This window comes from Argentina silus (assembly GCF_951799395.1).
Source record: "Argentina silus genome assembly, chromosome: 16".
Taxonomy (NCBI): Eukaryota; Metazoa; Chordata; class Actinopteri; order Argentiniformes; family Argentinidae; genus Argentina; species Argentina silus.
Window position 1 is genome coordinate 12832582 of NC_139670.1, and position 25000 is coordinate 12857581.

The 25000-nt window shown below is 46.9% G+C and overlaps 3 protein-coding genes across 4 annotated transcripts in view; 2 read left to right on the forward strand and 1 right to left on the reverse strand.

Annotated features, from left to right (window-relative positions):
- The window catches only part of bicral (BICRA like chromatin remodeling complex associated protein), a 253681-nt gene extending 245232 nt beyond the window's left edge, over positions 1-8449 (forward strand). The window contains 9 exon segments of the mRNA XM_083688175.1: positions 664-688; positions 1474-1632; positions 4119-4269; positions 6155-6327; positions 6697-7029; positions 7302-7429; positions 7645-7761; positions 8019-8195; positions 8299-8449. Coding sequence (XP_083544301.1) covers positions 664-688; positions 1474-1632; positions 4119-4269; positions 6155-6327; positions 6697-7029; positions 7302-7429; positions 7645-7761; positions 8019-8069 — 1137 coding nt within the window. The 3' untranslated portion in view covers positions 8070-8195; positions 8299-8449.
- Positions 1-25000, forward strand: part of LOC310817069 (LIM domain-binding protein 3-like) — a 94924-nt gene that overhangs the window by 30652 nt on the left and 39272 nt on the right. The gene's annotated exons all lie outside the window — the stretch shown is intronic.
- Positions 17574-22097, reverse strand: LOC310817056 (GTPase IMAP family member 8-like). 2 transcript variants are annotated; one of them, XM_083687469.1, is made up of 6 exons: positions 21938-22097; positions 20036-20716; positions 19070-19825; positions 18852-18989; positions 18614-18730; positions 17574-18138 (listed from the first exon to the last, which is right to left on the reverse strand). In XM_083687469.1, exons 1-6 carry the CDS (start codon positions 21984-21986, stop codon positions 18002-18004), a joined length of 1878 nt encoding a protein of 625 aa, XP_083543595.1. In that variant the 5' UTR covers positions 21987-22097; the 3' UTR covers positions 17574-18001. The 2 variants fall into 2 exon arrangements, 1 of the variants encoding a protein (XP_083543595.1); XR_014554674.1 differs by having other exon boundaries at positions 18106-18138; positions 18614-18759.

Sequence of the window (25000 nt, forward strand, 5' to 3'; positions counted from 1 at the left end):
TCTCCTCTCTAGGGAGCAAGCTGGGTTCTGTCCAGCTGTGCAGAGCTGGTCACTCATCCCGGAAGGGATCAACTCAGGGCCCCTTTTGAGGGGATCATTCAAACAAAGTAATACCAGAGCTTCTTCAAAAGCGCCAAAAGAATCAAAAAGCCAAAAGACCACAGAAGAGCCCCCTGTTTTAGTTGAGCCAAAGCTGTTTTATGCCTTTCTCCTGCCATCAGGAGAATGGGCGTGTTTGAAATCTGCGCGGGTCCAAGCCGCAATCGTGATTGGGTGAGAGGAAATCTCACCTCTCCTTCAGCACTGGCTACAGTGAAATGCAGATAGTCTGAAAATAAAGATATCATTCCTAAAATGTTCTCATGGGTATATGCACATCTGTAATTATCGCCAACGTCTTTGTTTCATATTTTAAGAGAGAATGATTTCAAACAAGTGATGACAATATAAAGCATTGTTTCAGGACTTGTAATAGCACATTTAGGATAAAGACGATACAATTGCAAGGACTACACACTCTATTCCAAATACAGGTAACACGGTGGCATTTGTAATGGGTGTAAGAAATGATCAGAGTCAATCACGTGCACAGATCCTTTTGTCTGTGTTTGGTGTGTGTATGACAGCCTTCTCTGGATGCTCCTCCTTTCACACCTTCCTCAGGATGTGGGGGTGGTGTTGGTCATGTGTACCTTCTGATGCAAAGCCAGTATTCCATGGTTTAGGGTCTGTTGAGGGGTTTCTGGTGATTGGTGACTCAGATAAATTGGAGGTCTCTCTTGGCCCCAATGGAGCCTTAGTGGGGAATGTGTGTGTGTGTGTGTGTGTGTGTGGTTTACGACAGGAACAGAGGGGAAGGTGTGACCCCCCCATGTGTACTCTACAATACAGTAGATCACAGTTATAGACATTGTGTGTGTGCGTGTGTGTGTGTGTGTGTGTGTGTGTGTGTGTGTGTGTGGTTTACGACAGGAAGGTGTGACCCCCCCCCCCCCATGTGTACTCTACAATACAGTAGATAACAGTTATAGACATTGTGTGTGTGTGTGTGTGTGTGTGTGTGTGTGTGTGTGTGTGTATGTGGATGGTTTACGACCAGAACAAAGGGGAATGTCTGACCCCCCCCCCCCCCCCCCCCATGTTCAGTGTGTGTGTATATGCGAGTGAGTGTGTGAGTGAGGTGGACACCTGTTCTTGTCTGTCGTTGTCTAACAACATATATATCCATTTGTTTCCTGTATGTGTGTGCGTGCGTGCATGCGTTTGTGTGTGTGTGTGCGTGTATATGTGCCTGCATTTGTGTGTGTGTATGTGTGTGTCTGCGTTCATGTGTGTGTATGTGTGTATGTGTGCGCGCGCGTGTATGTGTATGTGCGTGCGTGCGCACGTGTGCGGGTGTGTATGTGCGTGCGTGTGTGCGTGCGCGCATGCGTGCGGGTGTATGTGTGTGTGTGTGTGTGTGTGTGTGTGTAGGCTCGGGGCGCAGTGAGCTGGATGAGCTCCAGGAGGAGGTGGCAAGAAGAGCCCGTCAGCAGGAGCAGCAGAGGCGGAGGGAGGCAGAGAGAGAGGCAGCCATAGGCTTCAACCCCAAACCCAGCAAATACATGGACCTGGACCAGCTCCAACACCAGGGTACGGAGGGGAGGAGAGGAAGGGACGGGGGGAGAGAGGAGGGGGAGGGGGGAGAGAGCAGGGAGGGGGGACGGAGGGGGGGACGGGGAGAGAGGATGGAGGGGGGAGAGAGCATGGAGGGGGAGGGGGGAGAGGGCAGGGAGGGGGGAGAGAGCAGGGAGGGGGGGGGGAGGGGGGAGGAGGGAGAGAGAGGGGAGGGGGGACGGAGGGGGGGACGGGGAGAGAGGAGGGAGGGGGGAGAGAGCAGGGAGGGAGGGGGGAGAGAGGAGGGGGAGGGAGGGAGAGAGGTGGGAGGGAGGAGAGAGGAGGGGGGGGGGAACTATAGAAAGAGACCGTAGAAATAGAATGATCATGAATGATTCTATTTCTATGCTAGAGACAGACAAGACTCGCGGTCAATATGTGGGTGGGTGGGTGGGTGTGTGTATGTGTGGGTGTGTGTGTGGGTGTGGGTGTGGGCGTGGGCGTGGGCGTGGGCGTGGGTGTGGCTGTGTGTGTGTCACCATTGACATGATTGACTGTGTCTGTCTGTCTGTCTGTCTGTCTGTCTGTCTGTCTGTCTGTCTGTCTGTCTGTCCGTCCCTCCTACTGGTCACTGTCTCTCTGTCCTGTCCTTTTGTCAGGGAGAGAAGCAGGAGGATGCAAAGACAATTTTATTGACAGTAGCTCTGCTTTTAAAAACAACTCATTGTGTGTGTTTTTGTGTGTGTGAGGGGCGGGGGGGGGCGTGTGTACCGTGCGTGTGCATGTGTGTGTGTTTGTGTCACCCGCTAAGAGTGCCATTTGGACGTCTCCCTGACGGTCAGCTGACCTTGGCCAGTGAACAAATCCCTCTAAACTCCATCCCGGTCCATATTCCCAACCTTCTTAATCCCATGTGATGGTGTCTGACCTCAGTGAACTGAACTGGGCCGGAATTTATCAGCGTTCCGTGCTTGGCTTCCCCGAGGAGGGATTGGATCAGAATCCCATCCAAGGCTCCTGTGTGTCTGGGCCAAATTGAGTGTGTAGAATGTGTGTGTGTGTGTGTGTGTGTGTGTGTGTTTGTATATAATGCCAGAGCAGCTTATGAAGTCCAGTTGTTCCTCACTGCAGGTCGTGTGTATGGCTGCAGGGTCTGCAGGCTTTTGTTCCAGCACAGCACTCCCACACAATCAAATGGCGATTGAAAAGTTGAATTTGTTGTGTTTGGCGTGTCTGTCCTTCTGTCAGCCTCTGTGCGTCATTCAACTTTATCTATCACACGCACACACACACACACACACACACACACACACACACACACACACACCCACACACACACGCACACATACTTACATTGATGAAGTGTACTTCTTATGTGAGAACATCTGGCCTTGTCAGCATGAGATGAAATGGTTTTTAGCAATGAATGATGGTGACTTTAGGCTCACTTTAATCACCCCAGTCTGCCTCGCTCTGTAGAACACATCACAGCACATACCAACAAGAGACCCACCACACACCCTTCAGTCTCACCACAACACTGTGCTGTTCCACAATGTTGAACATTGTTGAGCTGGTGAACGTGCCGTGAACACACCCAGTTCCTGAACGCACCCCGTAGGGGCCGGTTGCTCTCCTGTTGTGTGTCTCTGCTTTCCTCTTTTAACCCACTAACACCTCACTCACACAGCAGGGGCGCGTTCACTAGGCTAAGCACTGCACTCAAACCATGTCAGCTAGCCTAGCTGCTACTAACTCATGACCCCTCACCCCTGACCTCTGACCTCTCCCGGATTAACCCTCTGTGGTGTGTGTCGCCTAGTGAATGTAGTCCCCGCCCTGCTCCTCCTCTTCTGACCTCAACTCTCTGACTTACTAACAAATAACATGCATGCACAGATATACATAGATATGTACACACACACACACACACACACTCACACACAGAGACAGACCAATGCACACACGCATGCATGTATGCACGCACACAAACACACACACACACACACACACACACACACACACAAAGAGGAGCTGTTTGCATGCTGGCCCCCTCATAACCACTCCTCTGCTCTGCTTCTCTTTTTCTGCCTTTCTTTCCTCGTTCCCTCTCTTTTTCTTCTCTTCTTTCTGTCTCCCTCTTCTTCTTTCTTTCTATCTGCCCTTCTTTTTCTTTATTTTTTTCCATCTCACCTCCTCTCCCTCTTTCTATCTCTTTCACTTTCAATCTCTCGCTCTCTCTCCCTACTCTCTCTCTCTCTCTCTCTCCCTACTCTCTCTCTCTGTCTCTCTCTCTCTCTCCCTACTCTCTCTCCCTCTCCTTACTCCCTCTCCCTCTCCCTACTCTCTCTCCCTCTCCTTACTCCCTCTCCCTCTCCCTACTCTCTCTCTCTCTCTCTCCCTCTCCCTACTCTCTCTCTCTCTCTCTCTGTCTCTCTCTCTCTCTCCCTCTCCCTACTCTCTCTCTCTCTCTCTCTCTCTCTCTCTCTCTCTTCCTCCTGCTCTCTGGTTAACATTCTCAGCTGTGCTCAGACCCCTGCATGAGGCTAACGCTCATAGCGGATTGGCTGTAGCTGCGTGCATGAGGAGCACTGGGGGTCCAATCAGTCGCAGGCAAGAACAGGAAATGGAACGGGAGACAGGAAGCGCCCGCCCGCAGGGTGGACCCCGCAGGTACCAGATCTGTCCCCTTTGTGTCCATTAGAGCTGCCTGTCTCACAACCACCCCAGACCCCCCCCCCCCCCCCTCCCCCTCAGTGTGTGTCCCCAGCATTGCCGGTCCAAATAGAAACCTCCTCTGGACCCCTCTGTGTGTGTCCACAGTGCTGCCCGTCTCAAAGCCACCTGAAGACTCCTCTATTTGTGTCCCCAGCACTGCCTGTACACAATATCATCAGTGTGTTTCCCCTGGCCAGCATTGCCTTGTCTGAAAACCCTTTCATTTGGACACCACTGTGTGTGTGTGTGTGTGTGTGCGTGCGTGTGTGTGCGTGTGTGTGTGTGTGTGTGTGTGTTGCAGTGAACCGTAAAGTGTCAGTGCTGGTCTGAACGTGCACTGTCAGAATCTTGGTCTGTGTGCTGTTTTGTTCTTGTCCGTGCTTTAATGCTCCGCGTGTCTGTACCGGTGTGTACTGGTCTGTACTGGTCTGTACTGGTCTGTACTGATCTGTACTGATCCGTACTGATCTGTACTGGTCTGTACTGGTCTGTCCTAGTCTGTACTGGTCTGTCCTGGTCTGTACTGGTCTGTCCTGGTCTGTCCTGGTCTGTACTGGTCCGTACTACTCTGTGCTTGTTTCTGTGTGCACTGTTCCAGAGCTGGCCTACTGTATGCTGCTCTGTCTTGTGTCTGCCGCTCCAGGGCTTGTCTGTGCTGGTATCTGTGCTGGTGTCTGTCCTGGTGTCTGTGTCTGCTGCTCTGTGTTGGTTGTCTATGTGTGTGTGTGTGTGTGTGTGTGTGTGTGTGTGTGTGTGTGTGTGTGTGTGTGTGTGTGTGTGTGGGTGTGTGTGTGTGTGTGTGTGTGTGCGTGCGTTGGCCTAGGAGAGGCACCTTGTAACAGATGGGTTTGGAGGGGTAGACATGATCTGTGGTCAGGAGGGGAGGTGGAGGAGGACAGTCCACTGCTTTCCTCTTTTACTACCTCCTTCCTTCTATTGATCAACACTGAGCTCTGATTTATGGACCGCTGCTGCAAAGCCTGCTGGGTAATTACTAAGGCAAAGGGGGGAGATGTGGAGAGTTAATGTAGGGGATGGGGGCTGGCGCACGGCCGCACGCACGCACGCACGCACACACTTACTCAGTCAACGCAAGCACACACACACACACACATACACACACACACGGGAGGGGGGGGTAGAGATGCGTCTGCATGACGGCCCCCACCCCCGACCCCCTAATGTCCTTGCTTGACATGCAATGTCCCGTGGCGTTGGGACAATGTACAGAAAACGCTCAGCTGTTTAAGAACACTGTATCACTCCCAATACATTGAGTAGCTTTGATTTGCAGTCTCATAGGGTACAGCACATGTTAGTGATGGCCTGGCAAACAGTCCTTTACATCGTCCCTGACCGGACTACCATGGTCCATGTACGTTTAGTATTATTGAGTACACCCATGGGTATTGGAAACTGATTTTGCCATATTTTTGGGGGGTGGGGGGGGAAGGAAGGTTTTTGAAATATAAAAGAGCTATGCTGGGCATTGGTCGTGATGTGGTCTTTTTTAAGGGATCCATGTTTTGTGTCTGTGAATCGATAATGCACTTGGCCTGTGATCTATAGGGACAGGGAATCGGCTATCTTGAACATACCTCCTGTATGGACGTTTGTAGTGAACAGTGTGAGTCTTTGTGTGTGTGTGTGTGTGTGTGTGTGTGTGTGTGTGTGTGTGACGTATGTACCTGCGTGTGTGTGCTTGCTCACTGGTGTGTATGTGATCTTACGTTATCCAGTAATGAGCCACAAGAGTTGTCCCTGTGTGTTGTGATGTTCCTTTCTGATTCGCTGGCTGGTGAGTGCCTCTGACACGCCCCCTCTCTCTTCCATCCTCCAGTGAACAGCCTGGCCCGGTCCAAGTACTGCTGACGCCCAATCAGGAGGAGGAAGAGGACCGGGCAGCCAACCAGGACGCTGTTCTGGGCCCTAGCCCGCCCCCTCCATCCTACAAACCCTCCCCTCCCCCTTTCCTCCTCCCCCTCCCTCCCCCTAGTGGCCCCCCTGCCCAGCGTGAGGAGGGGGGAGATGGCCTTTGCAGAGGGGAGGAGGGGAGAGAAAGCGTCAGGATGGATGAGGAGGGTGAGGATAGGGGAGAGGTTGAGGGGAGGGGGGGGAGGAGGAAGGAGGTTGGGGGAGGAGGGATGAGGCTGTGTGAATTGCTGCAGGTAGGAGGGGTGAGTGTGAGACCCTTAGGTAGACATTTGGCCATCTCCCTGCCCTCCCTACCGCTCCGTCTCTGGGATACACACACACACTCTGAGCCCCGACACACACGCCCTCCCTCCACACAAACACACACACACCCTGACACCCACCCAGGCCCCTCACCCCCTCCCCCTCTTCCTCCCCCTCTCCCTCCCCTTCCCCCTCCCTACCCAGAGGCCTCGGGGCAGAGGAACCCCCCCGCCCCACTCTGGCAGCCCCCTCGCCCTCCCTCCTCCGCCTCTCCCCATTGGCCCAGCCAGGGAGCTTCCCAGAACACCACCGCCACACGCCATTGGTCCTCGTGGAGCTTGGACCGCCCAGACGCAGTAATTACACCGTATGCCACGCCCCCAGACCGCTGCCTCCCCATCAGGCCAAAGCCTTCCCCTCGAAACTACAACTCCCAGCATGCCACTGGGCAGCAACGCGACATCTCTGACACAGAGGAGGCGGAGCTGTCAGAGCTAGACTTCCTGTTCCAGGCCAGCCTACAGGCAGGGAGAGCAGGTACACACACACACACACACACACACACACACACACACACACACACACACACACACACACACACAGTCACATGTTCTCTAGCAAATGGATGTTAGCAGTGTACCTCAATGCCTTGCCTAGATAATGTAAAATTCAGCTGTTTTGAATGTTTTCAAATATTAATATTTCAATATTTTCTGAGACTTAGCCATTTTGCTACTGTATGCCACAGCATCTATGTGTATCTATGAGAGTCCTGACCTCCGAGCCCCCCTGTGTATGTGTGTGAGCAGGCTGTAGCCCCTCTGAGAGGCTTCTCTCTAGGGTGGGAGGGACGGCTCGTTCCCAGACCCCCAACGCAGATATGGAGAGGAGTGTGTATGGGACAGACTGTACCAGCACCCCCACCTACCTCAACAGGGTACAGACATGCACACATACCATATCACATGCTAACACACCACCACGCACACACACACACACACACACACACACACACACACACACACACACACACCACATCACATGCTAACATACCAGTCCACACACTTCCGTTCTCAGCTTGACCTATACTCTGTTGTTGTAGTTCCTGTCTCAACGGGTGTTTTTCTCTCTCTCCGGTCAATGGCAATGCAGGATTTGCGTTCGGGGGCGGGGTCTCATGACGCAGATAACCGCCCTCGCATTGGTCGTAGTCTGAGCAGCACAGTCATCAACCCACGCCGCAACCGCCTCACTGCTACACGCAGCTTCGTAAGTCTGAGTCATGCTTCCACCTAGTGGCCGTGCTGTCGAACTGCAGCCCTCCATTTACTTTGGTCCTCACCTGACCGCCGTCCCATCACACTGCTGCTCTCTCCCTCTCTCGCTTTCTGTCTCTCTTTATCACTCCTCCTCCCTTCTCTCCCATTCTCCCTCTCCCCCTCCCTCTCCCGCTCTCCCTCCTTTTCTCTCTCTGTTTCTCTCCTTTTCTCTCTCTCTCTCTCTCTTTCTCTCTCTCTCTCTCAAAGGTGAAGCAGACCGATGGCAGTCCCTCTCCTTGCTTACTTCCTCTCCTCTGAATCTCTGTTGCTACACCATCATCACCATCATCTTCATCACCGCCATCTTCATCACCGCCATCATCATCATCTTCATCATGGCCATCATCATCATCATCATCACCCAGCTCTGCCACTGCTCCACAGGTAACCATGACTTCATTCTGAACCCTCATTAGAATATATTGATCTTTTGGTCTATGATTTGTGTTCGGGCCTGTCCATCACTGTGTTGTCCCTCCCTCTCCAGGAGCTGTCCAGTGGCGCGGGGAGTTTCTGGCTATGTCTGACGGGGGTGAAGCTATCAGACCAGAGCCACGCCCTCCTCCACTGACTCCCCCCACTGACCTCCCGACAGGCACCTCCCAATGCAGCCCTGCAGCGCTCCTCATTTGCCTTGTCGGGACAGCTCAGCTCAGGAGGACCCCCCCCCCCCCCCCCCCCGCACTCTCCTCCAGACCCCAAACACACACTACCCATCAGCCCCCCCCACCTGACAAACACACACACACACACACACACACACAAGCATTTTGACCTAATGACAGAGAGCACCTTCCCTTCCCTCCCAACACTCCTCCCTTACTCCCAGAAGCTCCCTGCCTGTCTGTTTGCCTGACTCCCCCTCCCCCCTCCCCCTCCCCAGCCCACTATTCTGTCTATGCAGTCACTCTGTCCCTCAGGCCTCACATGTTCCTCTTCCGTTCCTGTTTGCCCCCCCCTCCCCCCTGGCTCTGGGTTAGATTAGCTAGCCTGTTAGCCTACCTGCTAGCCTGTTAGCCTACCCGCTAGCCTGTTAGCCTACCTGCTAGCCTGTTAGCCTACCTACTAGCCTGTTAGCCTACCTACTAGCCTGGTCCGACCCCAGAGCCCTCTGCTGTGCCGGGCCACGAGGGGCTCTTTCCTCCACCTCCAGCCGACTGACTGACAGATCCTCGGAGGGAAGGTCTTGCAGATTAGCCACGCCTCTTCCTCTTTCCTTGTGGGCATTTCCTGTCGGACGGACGCGGGCCTAACTGTGCCGTTTCCATGGCATCCGGAGCGATGCGTACCTGCGTCCGAGACTGAACTCTCTAATAACTAAAACTCATGTACAGAAACATGTATGAAACCTGTATGTTAAGACCTTATGGAATGTTGATAATAATAATGATAATGATATTGATAACGTTAGTGTTACTTCCTCGTGTCTACATTAAGAGGAGTGGAGTGCACTTCACAAGTGACTAGCAGGAGTTCCACCCCCGATCTAACAACCGTTCTCCCGTTTCTACCGGGAGATTCGACGAGACAAGCGCTTTCTTTTTTTCTCCGCTTTCTTTGTTTTCCTTTTCTTTTCTTTTTTTCCTTGACAGACAACCGTAGCGCCAGCAGCACGCTGGCTAACAGGCTGGTGAGAGAGGAGAGATGGAGAGAAAAGAAGGAGAGAGAGAGAGAGAGAGAGAGAGAGAGAGAGAGAGAGAGAGACAGGAAAAGAGCATACACAGATCAGATAAGACTTTTAGGGATTTAGGGTTTTTTTGGGATTACGATATTTACTGAAGAGCACTTGGTGAGATATGTGTTGAAGGATGATTACTGACGTGTACATGGTTAAGTGTACTTGTTGAAGTGTACTTGTTGAAGTGTACTTGGTTAAGGGTACTCTGTGAAGGGTACTTGGTTAAGGGTACTCTGTGAAGGGTATTTGGTTAAGTGTACTCTGTGAAGGGTACTTGGTTAAGTGTACTCTGTGAAGGGTACTCTGTGAAGGGTACTCTGTGAAGGGTTTGGTTAAGGGGACTCTGTGAAGGGTACTTGGTGGAGTCAATGTAATCGGCTTTATTTGAGGCCTCAGGTTAACTTTAATGGCACTTACTGGTTCTCACTGATACACTTTATCTCCCTTTGGATTACTGTTTCCAGTTCTGAACCTGATGTTCCTCAGATATGAACTGGTCATCTACAGCCTGAAAGAAGTGAAATGTCAAATATAGATATGCTTTATATTGTATGTATGTATTAAGAGGTATATTTTCAGGCCATGATGCATTTTACACATGGAGATGTCTCTCATTCCTCAGTTATAACACAACTATAAATAGTTATTAAACAGTTGTAGCATTGTTCACTCTGAAATACTCCTAACACAATAATGTTCTGACGTGTAGAATACATGAATTCATACCATATGCTTTAATCGACTTGATATGTTATAAGAATTACAACTTCCTTATTGAAAACTGGCCAGTGCGAATTGAAAACTAGATATTATTGACAATTGATCGTCCTAACTAAACCAAAGGTTGGCACTTACTTAAACAGTGTATTCAACATTGTTGTTTTATTGTTTACGTTGTTTGTTTGTTTGTTGCTGTTTTTTGGTTTTGGTTCTGGATGTGGGAGAATGTAGCAAATTGTAGCGCATGAGTCCGCTATGCAAATCAACCTTCCCTCATGACCTACGCCCTGAGACAGACAGGAGACAGGCACGCCCACGAATGCTTTATTTACTGACTGGAGTTAGGATATGAGACATAACGCTGCTGCTCAGCCATGTAGGTATCGACTACTGTGTTAGGAGCAGTCTGCTAAGACAGAGAGAGAGATAGAGAATGGGAAGAGTGTGTTTTTCCCAGAGAGTCTTGTATGAGGCAAGTGTTGGCTATGTGTGTTGGTTCTAGGTTGTTGCTCGGGGAAAGAGGGAACCTGTATTTTTGCAATAAAGTTATTACCAATGCACTCCCACAGGGGGCGTAACCACCATCCATTCTCTGTGTCCTCATTGGCTGGTTTGTCTGGGTGGGGGAGGGGACTGTGACAGACAGTCGGGTGCATTTATATGCCCTTATATGTACATTACTTTAATCAAATCTATTGATCATGTTACACAACACTTTAAACATGGTTTTAAAAATAACCCTAGTCCCATTATCATTTTTCTAATCTTGGTTTAATTGTAATTTGGTTTAAATTCAACCCTCACAAACACAAATTAAATGTATTGAATACAAATGCTTCATTAATAATTTCATATTAGAGATTTTCATGTCTATTTACAGTGCATGTGTTTGATACTATGCATTTACACTATGGATTTGAAAAGCAATTCGCCCCAACCCTGGACATCATGCTTATGTGTATGAGTGTTTTTGGAAAGAACGAGAGCCTGAGTATGAAGTTTGCCCCAGGACGGCACCTCATAGAAGTCCTGCTCTCCAAGGATGACCAAAGCTGCAGTCTGTCTGTCAACCACTAGATGTGAGTATAGATGCTTACCAACACTTAGAAATGCCTCTCTTCTGTCCCTCACATGCATACAGTACACACACACGCACACGCACATGCACACGCACACGCACAAACACACACAAGTAAAAGTAAAATATTTGATTTAAAGAAAAGTTGTTGGGAAGAATACAACAACCCCCCTGTGGAGCCCAACAGGCAGACAGACAGCGGGGGAGGAGGGGGTGGAGGTGAAATCAATTACAATGACTTTTCCTGTGTACCTCTCTCCAGGACACTTTATGAGCATTTGAAAGTATTCCTGTGTCCCCAAAAGACCCTAAAAGTACCCAAAAGTACCAAAAACAACCCAAAACAATCCCAAACAACCACAAAAAAAGTAACAAATAGAATCTCAAACAATAAATGGTTTAGTGACTGCATAATATACTTTTAGGTTATTTCGGGTACCTGTTTGGGGTTGTTTGGGGTTGTTTTGGGTACTTTGGGGTTCTTTTGGTTTTTTTTGGGTACCTGTGTGTGGATGTCTGGTTGTTTGGGGTTGTTTGGGGTTAGGGCTAACCCTCTAGATTGAACTATATACCATGGACATGTGTTATCATGCAGACCAGGGTCCTCTTACTGGACTTCCACAGTGGAAGGACCCGCCATCGCTAAACAGCTCTGACAGTACATCTGAGGCTCTGTCACCATCCGTTAATAAGATCAATACAGGTGATCAGGGCTCTCTCCTCAGATCTGAAGCAAGGTGTCACCTGAACACATGTACACACACACACACACACACACACACACACACACACACATAACGATTACACAAATCGACTGTATCCATAGTGGCACACCAATATACGTACATCTATACAATTACACAGGTGCAGATACTTCTTCTTTCTTCTCTGTCTCACCCTCTCTCCATTCCGTCCACCCTGCTGCTCTCTCTCTCTTGTTCTTCTGTTCAGGGAGTCTTGCTGTTTGAGTCAGTTGTCATCTTCACCTGTCTTCCTCCTCTCTCTTTCTCTCTCTCTCTCTCTCTCTCTCTCTCTCCCTCTCTCTCTCTCTCTCTCTCTCTCCATTCCTTCCTCTCTACATCTCCCTCTGTGCTGGTCATGCTTGCCTCTGATAGAGCTGCGAGTGGGAGCGCACGTGCTGGATATTCACGTGTGCTCCAGTGGTGGACAAGCGTGCTCCTCTCTCTGAATAAGAAACATCTTGAGCTAAAAATACCCTGCTGAGGGCGTCTGGAGCGATGGAGGAGCGAGGAAGAGAGAGAAATAGAGAGTGCAGGTTATTTTTACCCTCCTATTCCCTCTGCTGAATCAAAGCGTGACGTTCTCACTTGAAAAGCATCTTATTCTTTTTTATTGATCTATATTTCTGTCAAATACCATTTTTGCTCCTGTTCTCTTCTCTCAGGATAAAAGGAAAACATTGTTGTTGTCATACTTGTTGCACGTATGCACACACACACGCACGCACACACACACACACACACACACACACACACACACACACACACACACACACACACACACACACATACGGTGCTCAATGAGGATCCTCTCAGATCCAAAGCTCTGTAGGGAAGGTGTATGCCAGGAAACTGGGGTATGAAGAGGTGAGTAGCAGTGAACACACACATACACACACACACACACACACACACACACACACACACATTTGTGAGATATCACAAATCGCTAAGAGAGGCACACAAAATACAACCTCAATGAATCTCAGACCTGCAGAGAAGTATCCATCTCTCTCTCTCTCTCCCTCTTTCTCTCTCTCTGATGGTGACATGGTCACCTAGCAACCATCATTAGTCAGTTATGCTTTATTATGCAGTATTTGAGCCTCACACACACACACCCACACACACACACACACACACACACACACACACACACACACACACACACACTCTATCAGGTCTGATTTACTCCATCTGCTGGTTCCACTGCAGCTATTCAGAGCCAGAGGAAGTAAGTGTCTCCCTGGAAAAACCATTTGCTCAGCTGCAGAGGAAGAGTTGGTTTCGAGAGGTTTATGGCATAATGAAAGACGTGCACGGTGAGGGATAATAGCCCTGAGATATGTGGGCTCGGATGAGAAGGAGAGAAAGAGAAAGAGAGAGAGAGGAGGAAGACATAGGTGAAGTTGACAGCTAACCCATTGCAAATGGCATGAATGTGTATGTGTGTGTGTGTGTCTATATGTGTGTGTGTGTGTGTGTGTGTGTGTGTCTATGTGTGTGTGTGTGTTTGGACCAAATTTACACAGGTATATTGGATATCCCAATCTCTCACTTCTCCCCTATCCTCTCTTTCCACTATTCTCTCTTTCTTTCATTTCTCCTCTCTCCTTTCTCCATCCTTTCTCTCTCGACCTTTTTCACTCTCAGCTCTCTCTTTGCTCCAAAATTCTCTGTTCTTGTGTTTGGTTAATGGCTGGCTGCAGTGGTAGTGACAGAATACTGTGTGGGGGTGGAATGTGGATGTTTATTGGCTTCTTTATAACCCCTATCTGACTCCTGACTCCGTCTCTCTCTCTTTCATGTGCACCATGTTCCCGTCCACACCTCAGCTCTGCCGATCATGTGGATTCACTGCACTGGTCAGGAAATGAAATGATGATTTGGTGACTTGGTCCATTAGGTTCATTCTACCCCCTACTCCATTGCCACTCTGTGTAATACTCTGTGACTAAATGCTAAAACCTCACCCTACATGTTAGGTTGTTAGTGTGTGCAAGATGTTTAAAATGTATGAAAGTGAGCAAAATGTATTGTGAATGCTGGCTTTTCATGTAGAAATATATTTTCTTTCACTTTCTCCTACGGATGCTGAAGTATGTTGAAGTGGGCTACAGTGCAGTAATGTATATTCCCCTACATGGTTTTGATAACGGACCATTACAGCTCTAATTGAAGTCATTATGAACTTCATTAACTGTTTGCTTTCTGTGTGTAGTTAAACCATCCTAGTGTTGTAATGGGTCTTAGCTGGTGTATGTTATATTGGTGTATATGGTATCAGGAGAGGCTGGTGGAGGTAGAAATCAGAGAATGGGCTCATTGTTATGCATGGAATGGAACGTGGCATGGCAGAAAAAAAACAGCCTCCCCTGGCATATATACTGTACCGTATCCTAACCCCTAAAGCCCTGACCACACTAATCCATTGTATCCGTCAATTACGGATTGAGTCAATGGTATCTCTAGGGGAGACATCCATTGACGGAAACCGGAGATGACAAGGGGATGTCAGTGTCCATTTGTCATTTCCTTTTTTTTTACAGCCAGAAAAGTTCAGAGGAGTTTGTCCGTTTAGCCAATCAGAAACCAGGATGTATTGCTTAGGTCTCTGGGCTCAGAGTGTTCTGTTTCAAAGGTCACACCCGAATTCCACGGATCAAATCAGATATCGACTTCATACGGATACGTTCATGTCTGTTTTCTGACTGACTAGTGCGGCCCGGGGCCTTGCTCTGGTTGCCACGTTACCCTGGTTGTCATGTTACTCTGGTTGTCATGTTACTCTGGTTGTCATGGTACTTTGGTTGTCATGTTACTCTGGTTGTCATGTTACCCTGGGTTGTCATGTTACCCTGGTTGTCATGTTACCCTGGTTGTCTTGTTACCCTGGTTGTCATGTTAACCTGGTTGTCTTGTTACAGCCACTCTGTCATTGACATTGACCAGAATGCAGTGAACTTCCACTCAAGCCTTGGCAGATGGACCATTGACTCACACTCTCTCTTTCAGGGGCAGATTGTGCCAAGGCTGAGTTATCTGCCTCCTCCTGGCACACCATATGCTGCCCTGCCTGCTCCCCGTTTGTCTGTTACCCAGGATGCAACACTGCAAGGGGTCACTTGTGAGCAGTAAAAGGTCAAACTCAGACACACCCCTCCTCTACCAGACCAAAAACACACGTTTACACTTGATTATACTGTATACTGCTGCTCTCTAAATAGAGCAGTGATGTTCTTATCTCTAATTCACCTGGAGGGTTCATATCCAGAAATTGCAAAAAAAATGCAGGACAGGACAATCCTTCTTAGTGTCTCTCTGTCTCTGTCTCTCTCTCTCTCTCTCTCTCTCTCTCTCTCTCTCTCTCTCTCTCTCTCTCTCATCCAATCTACCTGCTCTGGAAAGTCACCTCAGTGACCATTTTAATCAGCTAACACCGCTTTCCTTTTAGCTGGACAGGGCCAGACGCTTTTCTGCGAAATCTCCATCAGATGAGAGCATATGTACTCTGGGTCAGTCATATGTACTCTGGGTCAACAGGTTTTTCGAAAATCTAACACCTCCGTCCGCCCCCCCCCCCCCCCCCCCCACCACCCACCACCACCACCCCTCCCCACCACCCCCGCCCTGTACCGCCTCCATCCGACCTCACACTTTCTATCACCCCATACACCGAACCACCCACACACCCCCTCTATCCCCCAATCCCCCATGTCCCCCCCCCCACACACACACACACTCCCCTCCCCCGGCTTCTATCCTCAATAACCCCATCGTCCCATCACAGTATTGAGCACAGTGGCCGTCCTGGAATATCCAGGGCACACTCTCCCCAGGATTCCGAGCCCAAAGCATTGTGATCATCAAAGCCGATCCCATTCTCAGAACGGTCATTAATTAATGATTCTGAAGCATCAAATCAATCAACCACCCCATCCAATCTCATTTGCATAGCAGCTGTAATTCACCGCTGAACCATTAACAGAACTAGGGCCTGGGGTGGATGAAACAGACTCAATAGTTTCCTCTCAACCTCTGCTTGGCCATTACAGAGAACAGTACTATAGTCTCACATAGACTTGCCTACCAATACTTTCACTGTGATCTCATGGAAAGGATCAGCTCCATTGAGCCCTACTGTACTGTATGAACTTCATGCAGTGTGAGACATGGACAGTGATGTTCTTCAATTATTTAATTTCGCAGCCGAGGTCAAGAACGTTCTAGACCCCGTCCGTTCTTGACCGCGTCCATTCTTGACCTCGATCTTTCCAAATGCAGGGCTAAAAGAACTCATGTATGAAGGGAGAGAAGCTGCACTCCCGACATAATACTCTTCAATTATTGAATGCATTTGAAGGAGATATCAAGAGCCGAGGTCAAATCCATTCAATAATTAAGGTGTATTTGTTGTAGAGTGCTGGTTTTCTTCCTTCATACAAGAGTTATTCTAACCCTGCAACTGAAGAACTTGGTAAGATCCAGTCGAGCGTACCATCCCCAAGCAGCAGTGATACTCTACTACAGTAGGAGGCTGTGAGTGTGCTGGTCTACAGTGCATACAGTATGATCTCAGACCATACAGTACAGTGTTCACCGTGTGTCCTTAGTTCTCTAGAGGTCATCCTGCCCAGAGTTGAGATGTTCCACACAGGGTATGTACAGTAGAAGAGAGAACAGAGAATGATGCCCCCCGTCAAGGGCCTGTATATCTATCATGCTCCTCTCATCTCTCTCTGCTCCTCTCTGCTCCTGTCCTGTCAAGGCCTGTAACTGTACATCATCGTAAACTACAGAGACATTCAGCTTTACCTTGACCAGACAGCAAGAGGCTTGACTGTTCTGTTTATAGCAGTGTGTGTGTGTGCGTGTGCGTGTGCGTGTGCGTGTGCGTGTGCGTGTGTGTGTGTGTGTGTGTCTGTGTGCGCGCGCGCATCCATGCGTGCGTGTGTGTGTGTGTGTGTGTGTCTGTGTGTCTGTGTGTGTGTGTGTGTGTGTGTGTGTGTCTGTGTGTGTGTGTGTGTGTGTGTGTGTGTGGAAGAGTTGCTTTAAAGCGGGATTAGAGTTGGGATTAATGTTCATTCTAATAAAACAGAGAGATCCCATTTTCCTATTCTGCTGATAATCCCTGTCCTTTCTAATCCCTGCTGCTGCTGAGGAACCTCCACCCAAGGACCCCCCCCCCCTCTCTCTCTCTTCTCTCTCTTAAACACTATCTGTATCTCCTCCTCCACCTCGTTCTCTGCATCTCTGGTTCTTTCTTCATCCTCTCTTTTTTCCTTACATTTTCCATCTCTCTTTCTCTTTGCTTCTCTCTCTCACACACACTCTCTCTTTATTTTTCATAGTCTAAATCCCCTGATTTCCTGTTAGACAGCTGCCCAGTGCAGATAACTGATGTATGGGTGGTTGCAGGTCTCTGGTTGGGGTTTATAGGAGAGTGTGCAGGTTTTGTGGTGTTTAAAGACACTACACAGTGTTTAAAGACACTACAAAGTGTTTAAAGACTCTACACAGTGTTTTCTTTGGTGATACATTTTTATTTTATTCTCTTTTTCAATGATCTGTACATACAGTAGGAAATTAATCAAATGGAGAGAATATACATACTGTATATAAGGCTGCAAAAAAACAACAGCAATCCCCTATCCCCAGCATACCATAACAAGCCAACTCATACATTCCCACGCTCCCTCCCGCCCGGTTACCCCTACAAACTTACTCTTATTGGTCACATTGCAAAACATTGTGTAGTATAGACATTGGTAAGCTGAAGTAACAATAATGCAGGTAGGTACTGACAGACTATAGTAGCTGTTTCTGTATATACTGTAGATAGGGTGTAGTAACTGCATATGACATAAAGTAAGACTGAATTAAACACAATTTCATATTGTTGAGTCCTCAGATATTCAGCAGATTAGCATCTAAACCAGAGGAGATTATTACCTTACATTCCTCTACATTTGAGCTAGTTGTTTATAACTGTCTCAAACTCATCTGTGTTACTCTCTTCATCTGAGAAGTACCCAGAACTCCCTTTCAGCCATGCAGTGACTTTTTGACGAGATCTCTGCAGTTCCTCAACATCACGCCCAGAGAGCACACCTATAGTGCAGAGGACAAGGATTACCTCATCAGCAAGAACTTCATGTTGGAACGCAATTCACAGACTTTGTAAGAAGACTGCAATCAGAGATTAAATGAAGTTTCACAATTACAGTATACATTTTGAATGCTGATCTGAGAAGTAGATTGAAGACCCATCTCTTCAGGCTCTTCATCTTAACGGTCCCTCCTAAAGATCTCTTCACCCCCACTAACCCCCTGTACAAGTTTCTCTCCTGTTAATATTAAAAAAAAAATCCTTCTTCTAGCATTGTGACTGCTTATGGCCCCTGGTCCGAGCATTGAATACTTTATCTTATGATGACTGATGGATAAATGATTCACTTAAGTCGCTTTGGATAAAGCATGATAGATATAATGTAGAAGAACATTATTTGTCATGTTTGTTGTTTTGTTGCCTTTTCAACATTTTATAAGGCTGTCAAAAATATTTGGATCGAAAGCAATCACTCACTTCCAGATGTTTTCTCAAGACTCCGAATCATGGCCATCTCCCGTCTTCCCCACTCCTTCTCGAGCAGTCTCAACCACTTGTTTCCCAGCTCTTTATCCACTGGTGGTGAACCCCTCACTGTGGAATCCATGTTTGAGAGACAATGACTGGAGAAATGATGAGGATGGATAAGAAGTGGTGGACTATAAAAGCATGAAGAGAATATGAGGAAACATATGCTAGGACATGGTTTGCTTACAAATGTGTCTCTTGTCCTCGCTGAGATCTACCACTGTTTCTGCGCTTCCACCAGATGAGGTGTCCATCTTGTCAGTACCCTGATTGACTCCCCTCTCTACCAGTCTTGGGGCCTCCGTGGGTGCCTCGTCTCCTTTCACTACAGGGAACACAACATCGGTGAGGACCATCAAGACAAAACGGGTCTCAAGTAAAAAAGAGAAATCATACTATACTCACTGCTGATAGGTTGGTTCATGCTTCTATTTCCCTTGAGAATTCTTTCCCAGGTTTTCCGATCCCACTCCTCATTGAGAAGTTGTCCGATCTTCTCAGCTGCTCCATCATCTCTGTAGACCTCTGGCAGTGGACCGGTCTCTGTCACCAATGGGCTCAGAGTCTCAGCATACAGGCTATAGAAACAATTTCCTGCTAACATCTCATCTATCTTCTCCAGTAGCTGCATAACCTGGGTGTTATTATCCCGTCTTCTACTTTCAATGACATGATACCTGTTCCCACATTTCTTCATGAGCCACTGCAGGACTTCCCCTTCACTCTCAATGTGCTGCTCAATGGTAGAGTGTCCAAGTTCACCGCCCCATGTGAACACAACTACAGTGTGTTCCCAGACTTTCTCCCCTAGCATGCTCATGTTGTCCTGGATAACTCTCAGCTGGTCCTCAGTGAACGACGTATCAGCAGGGAGCATCAGGAGGAAGGCATTGGGGCCAGGGGAACATAGAGACACCCCCTTTAAGATTTCTGACTTCACTGAACGAGGATTGAACTGTTCTGGGAAGAACTTCCACCATCCTGGTGTGTCTACAATAGTGACCTGCCTTCCAAACACCTCACCACTTTGTTTTCTAGATTCCACTGTTCTTCCACCAGCCTCAAAGTTATCAGTATTCAAAATGGTGTTTCCTGCTGCACTTTTCCCAGCAAAAACCCAGCCCAACATCAAGATCCTCAGCTCTGGTAGAATGTGAGCCCCTGTATGACAGACATTCATAGATTATTAGCCAGTCATAATCTCTGATGACTGGGATACACAACACATTCTTTAAAACATAAATGCCAAACGTCTTCTCTGCATCTGCGATACAAGTCCTGGACAGTGTTCTATTGTGTGCCTACACAGAAATAGTATTTAACAGGACATAACACTGTCATAACACAATGTTACTCACATGTTAGACTTACCTTTCAGTAGTGCTCTGAGATTCCCTCTTTGCACCTGTAACCTCGTTTGTCTTTCTTGTGCTCTCTCTTCCACTCTTCTTCTCTTCACCTCAATGGTCTGCAATTCTACACTCTGAATTTCAAAATGGCCCCCACTGTTTCCTGCCACCATCTCCTCTATCTTCTTCAGCAGCTCTATGACTTGATTGTCATCACCCTTACTCTCAGTGCCAAAGACATGATACCTGTTTCCACATTTCTCAACAAGCCACTGGAGGCTCCTTTTTCTATCAATCTGCTGCTCAATGGTTCTTTCTCCACGACACTCCCCAAAAGTGAACAGGACTATGCTGTGACTCCAAACTCTCTCACTAAGAAGCTCCAAGTGTGCTTCCATTGCCTGCCTGTAGGCGTCTGTGAATGGTATGTCTGCTTCAACTACCAGTATAAATGCATGAGGTCCAGGGGGACACAGAGATGCACTGAGCACAATCTCTCCCTTGACAAGCTGCGGTGTGTCACACAAACTGTATCCCCTATACCAGCCTGGTGCTTTAACTAAAGTGACTCTCCTGCCACTCACTACCCCCTCTCTCCTCACAGCTTTGCTTCCTCCAGCGTCAAACACCCGTTCACCCAGGATGGTGTTTCCCACCAAGTTTCTCCCAGTCCCATCTGGTCCCACAAGCACTGCTCTCAGCTCTGAGATGTAGAAAAAGAAAGAGGGAAAGAGATTAAAGGGGAAATCTGGGATTCACCCGCCACTTTTTTAGTAAACAGCTGAGGGACGGGGCTGGAGAAATGGAACCACTCTAAAATTCATAGACCATCCATGGAATCTAAATTATAGTTTTAACCATGTTTTATAGCTGTACAGTGTTATGCAAGTGCAATTACATTGTTTACAAACATTGGGGAAAACAAGCTTATATGTTGGGCTCTGATGGGGTAAGACAGTTGAACTGAGCTCATGAGGCATTTCCAAGTTAGATTCTTCACGTATCAACAATTGACGTAGCAATCCATGATTGCCCATTTAAGGGAGAGTGAGAGCTTTGTTTTGTCCTCAGGAAACAAGACAAAACCAAACTAATACCCACATTGGACAAATATTTGATGGTGTTTATAACCTGATAAGCAGCTTAAAACAGCATATATCTTCTAAAACAGCAGCATAATAACAACACAACAGAGAAGAGTAAATACTTGCTGCAGCAGTTAGAAATAGCATTAGAGTTGTTAAATACAGTGCCTTCAGAAAGTATTCAGACCCCTTCACTTTTTCCACATTTTGTTGTGCTATAGACTCAATTTTAAATGGATTAAATTAAAAGAATTTGCCATCGAAGTGAAAACATGTTTTTAGAAATTTCAGTAAATTTACTAAAATTAAAATACAGAAATATCTCATGTACATAAGAAATAGCTCATGTACATAAGTATTCAGACCCTTTGCTATGGCACTCTTAAAATTAGCTAAAATGCAAAAATATCATCAACAAATTACTAAGTTGAATTGAGTCCATATTAAATCAAGGATAATAGTTCAGGTAATTTTTAAATTAATATCTTTGTTTTTATAGGGTCTCTGATTTGCATCAATTACACACTGTGTGGATCAGGTTGTCATTACAAACAGAGCAAATGGAGAGGACCAAAACTGCTCAGGAATGCGACCCTGAGGCCTGGGGAGACTTACAAAAATCTACAAAGTTGAATGGTGGAGAGGAAAAAGCACAGTCGATGGGACAACATCATCCCAGTCACTCTACAAAATTGGTCTATAACCAGGTGGCCTTAATGGAAATAAATCTATCTCATATCCATAATTGTGTTTGCAACAATGAATTCAAGTGATACAGCAAAGAAAGTGGCTGGAAATGTGTTTATTTGGTTTTACTACAAAGAAATTCTGTGACTCACCGGGTAAGTAAGGTACAGGATGATCCATTTCTCGCTGAGATATGTTCATCAATGTAGAACCGAGAGGTGATGTTTCAGTGAATATCTACAGGTCTCTGTGTCCTGCTGTTGTGCTGGTCTGAATTGGTCTGTTAGATCAGAGTAAGGGAAGTGCTGGCATTAGTCTCATATGAAGAATCCAGCCTATATAGTGTGAGTGAACAAGGAAATAAACTGTGCCACAATATGTCAGGTATGTTGTATCTGCAATAGGGGCCACATTTGAGAATACTGCAAGACCAGATTCCTACTCATGAAGAGGTATGCCACAGGGATCTTAGGTGTGTCATGCCCCAAAGTATGTGTCAACATGTACACAACAGAACATTCAAGATGAGATGAGATCAGATATCTGTCTCCATTGGTTAATAGTAGACTAACTAGACAGACAGAACAGCATTTTTACAGTGACAGTAGCATCCCGGGTGACAGTCTGTTTCTGTTTTAGTTAACTCCTTGTTGTCATGTTTGAAGGTAATGTGTGTGATGTGTGTAACATCCTCCAAATGTAACAAGGGTAACAACAATGTAATGTTGTCATAAAACTATGGTAGTGTAGTTTACACCCAATGTATAACATTAACCCCATATGATGTGTGTAACTCAGTCCCAAATACTGTAGACACCAGGGAAGAAACTGTGTATAACCTGGCCCCGGGGTAGTGGGGTACTGTCTCTTCTGTAGGCGTTATAGTTAGCTAGCCACTCTGAGTTGTGTTGAGTTGTTGTTGGACTGGCTGCATAGGCTCCCTCACTGCATAGCTACACACAAGGACTTCCATGATGGTCAATAGGAATGCTATTGTAGTTATTGCTCTCCAACATGAACTTCTGAGATCTAAGGGGTACCAACCCAGTAATATGTTCACAAACACATATTCATCTCATAGCAGTATTGCATACAGTATGTCAATGTGAAACTGTATAGTACAGTAGCTGGTTCAAAAGGTACAGTAGCTGGTATAGTAGGATGCTAGCTAGCTACAAAGCCCTTGAGCTACAGTAGCAACACACCCTCAACCCTTTATCATCATTTCTATCAATATAAACATTCTAGAACAAGAAGACACACACACTTCTCTGAACCTCCTTCTCCCTCACATTCTCTGCATCGTTGTTCCTTTCTTCATCCTCCCTCTCTTTCTCTCTGCTTCTCTCTCTCTCTCTCGCTCTCTCTGTCTCTCTCACGTCCTTGTTTTCCTGTCAGACTGCTGCCTAAGGAACTGATGTCTAGGTGTTTGCAGGTCCCTGGTTGGGTTTTATATCTCTGGATCAGAGGAGAGTTTGCAGGCTCTGAGGTGTTTAAAAACACTATACTGGCACTGAGCACCGTTAATGCTATCATTGTTAGCCTAAGATGTCCTAGTGTTTCCAAAATAGTGGGTCAGACTCAGAACCAAGCTATACTTGTGATTAAAAACAAATCTTTAATTAAATTGGTCACAGCATAAAAACATTCAGGAACCACTGAGGGCATATACTACACAGCCATTGGTAGGCTAAAGAAACAATAGTACAGGTAGACATTGGAAGGCTATAGTAGCTGTTACTGTTCTGTAGGTAGTGTAGTCGCTATATGATGGACAATATGTATATGATGGATAAAGTAAGACTGAATTGAACATAATGTTACATTTTTAGGGTAGAGTCTATAGGCTCTCTGCTTGCTTAAGAGGTTATCAGATGATGACATTCCTCTACATCTGAGCTAGTTGTCCATAACTGTGTTAAAATCCTCTGTGGGACTGCACTCCACATGTTCCATGCTCAGGTCGGAGGCTGTCCCATATCCAGACCGTCCAGAACTTGTGTGACATGTTTTTTTCTGCTCCAGGTGTTCTTCCAATGCCTGCCTGTAGGTATCTGTGAACAGCAGATCAGCTTCAACTACCAGGATGAAGGCATGTGGTCCAGGGGGACACAGAGATGCACTGAGCACAATTTCTCTCTTGACAAGCTGCGGTGTGTCACACAAACTGACTCTCCTGCCACTCACTACCCCCTCTCTCCTCACAGGTTTACTACCTCCAGAGTCAAACACCCGTTCACCCAGGATGGTGTTTCCCACCAAGTGCCTACCAGTCCCATTTGTCCCCACAAGTACTGCTCTCAGCTCTGAGATGAAGGTAGAAAGAGAGAGAGAAAAGAGAGAGAGGGAGAGAGAGAGAGAGAAAGAGAGAGAGAGAGAGAGAGAGAGAGAATTATTTCACTTTGGTTTATCATTTGTTTCAAATATTCCCCCAGGAAACAAGAAGCTAAGCAATTATAATTATATTTCACTTTGGTTTATCATTTGTTTCTAATATTCCCCCAGGAAAACAAGATAAGCAAGTATAATTTCAATTTATTTCAATTTTGAATAAAAGTGTTGATGTATTGTATTGGTATTGTAACATATTCAACATGTAAGTAATCTGTGGAGATGTGCGATGAGTATAACAATTCCCTGAACGCATATCTACCCCGCATTGTGTCACTCTTAAAATGAATAAAACCAGATAACCTATGTAAATGATCTCTCCACTCCAAACTGTACCCATATGACTTTTCTTCTTCTTCTTCTCTCCCCCCTAATCTCCCCAACTGCACCCTGCTATGTGTGACACACCCTAGAACCCAAACAACCCCCCCTACAGTAATTAACACAATTTGGTCCTGTGATCAGGCCAGACCATGACGTCACACATGCCTATTGTGTGAGAGTAAACAAGGAAGTACAACAAAATAAGAATTTACATGTTTTTACCTGTCATAGGGGACACGGTGAAAACCCTGCCAGACCAATCTCTGGCTATAGTCAGGCAACGCATAAACGTGGTGTTGTAGTGAGAACCATAAGACACAGTATCCACATCCCAAGGTATGTGATTTACAGGTATGTAAACAGGAGAGAAGATCAGAGTTTAGATATCTTGTCCACGTTGGTTACCGTACAAGCAGACTAACTGGACAAACTGCACTAGCATGTTTACTCTCAATGCATTACAGTGTGCAGTAGAGGAGGTTGGTGGAGGTAGAAATCGG

Bases quoted from the DNA above. Each gene is read 5' to 3' on its own strand.
- LOC310817056 (XM_083687469.1), bottom strand. From the start codon at position 21,986: ATGAACATATCTCAGCGAGAAATGGATCATCCTGTACCTTACTTACCC. The intron at 20,717-21,937 runs GTGAGTCACAGA...TCTACATCTCAG, and splicing joins TCCTGTACCTTACTTACCCG to AGCTGAGAGCAGTGCTTGTG. The intron at 18,139-18,613 runs GTGAGTGATTGC...TCTGCACTATAG, and splicing joins TCTTGAGAAAACATCTGGAA to GTGTGCTCTCTGGGCGTGAT.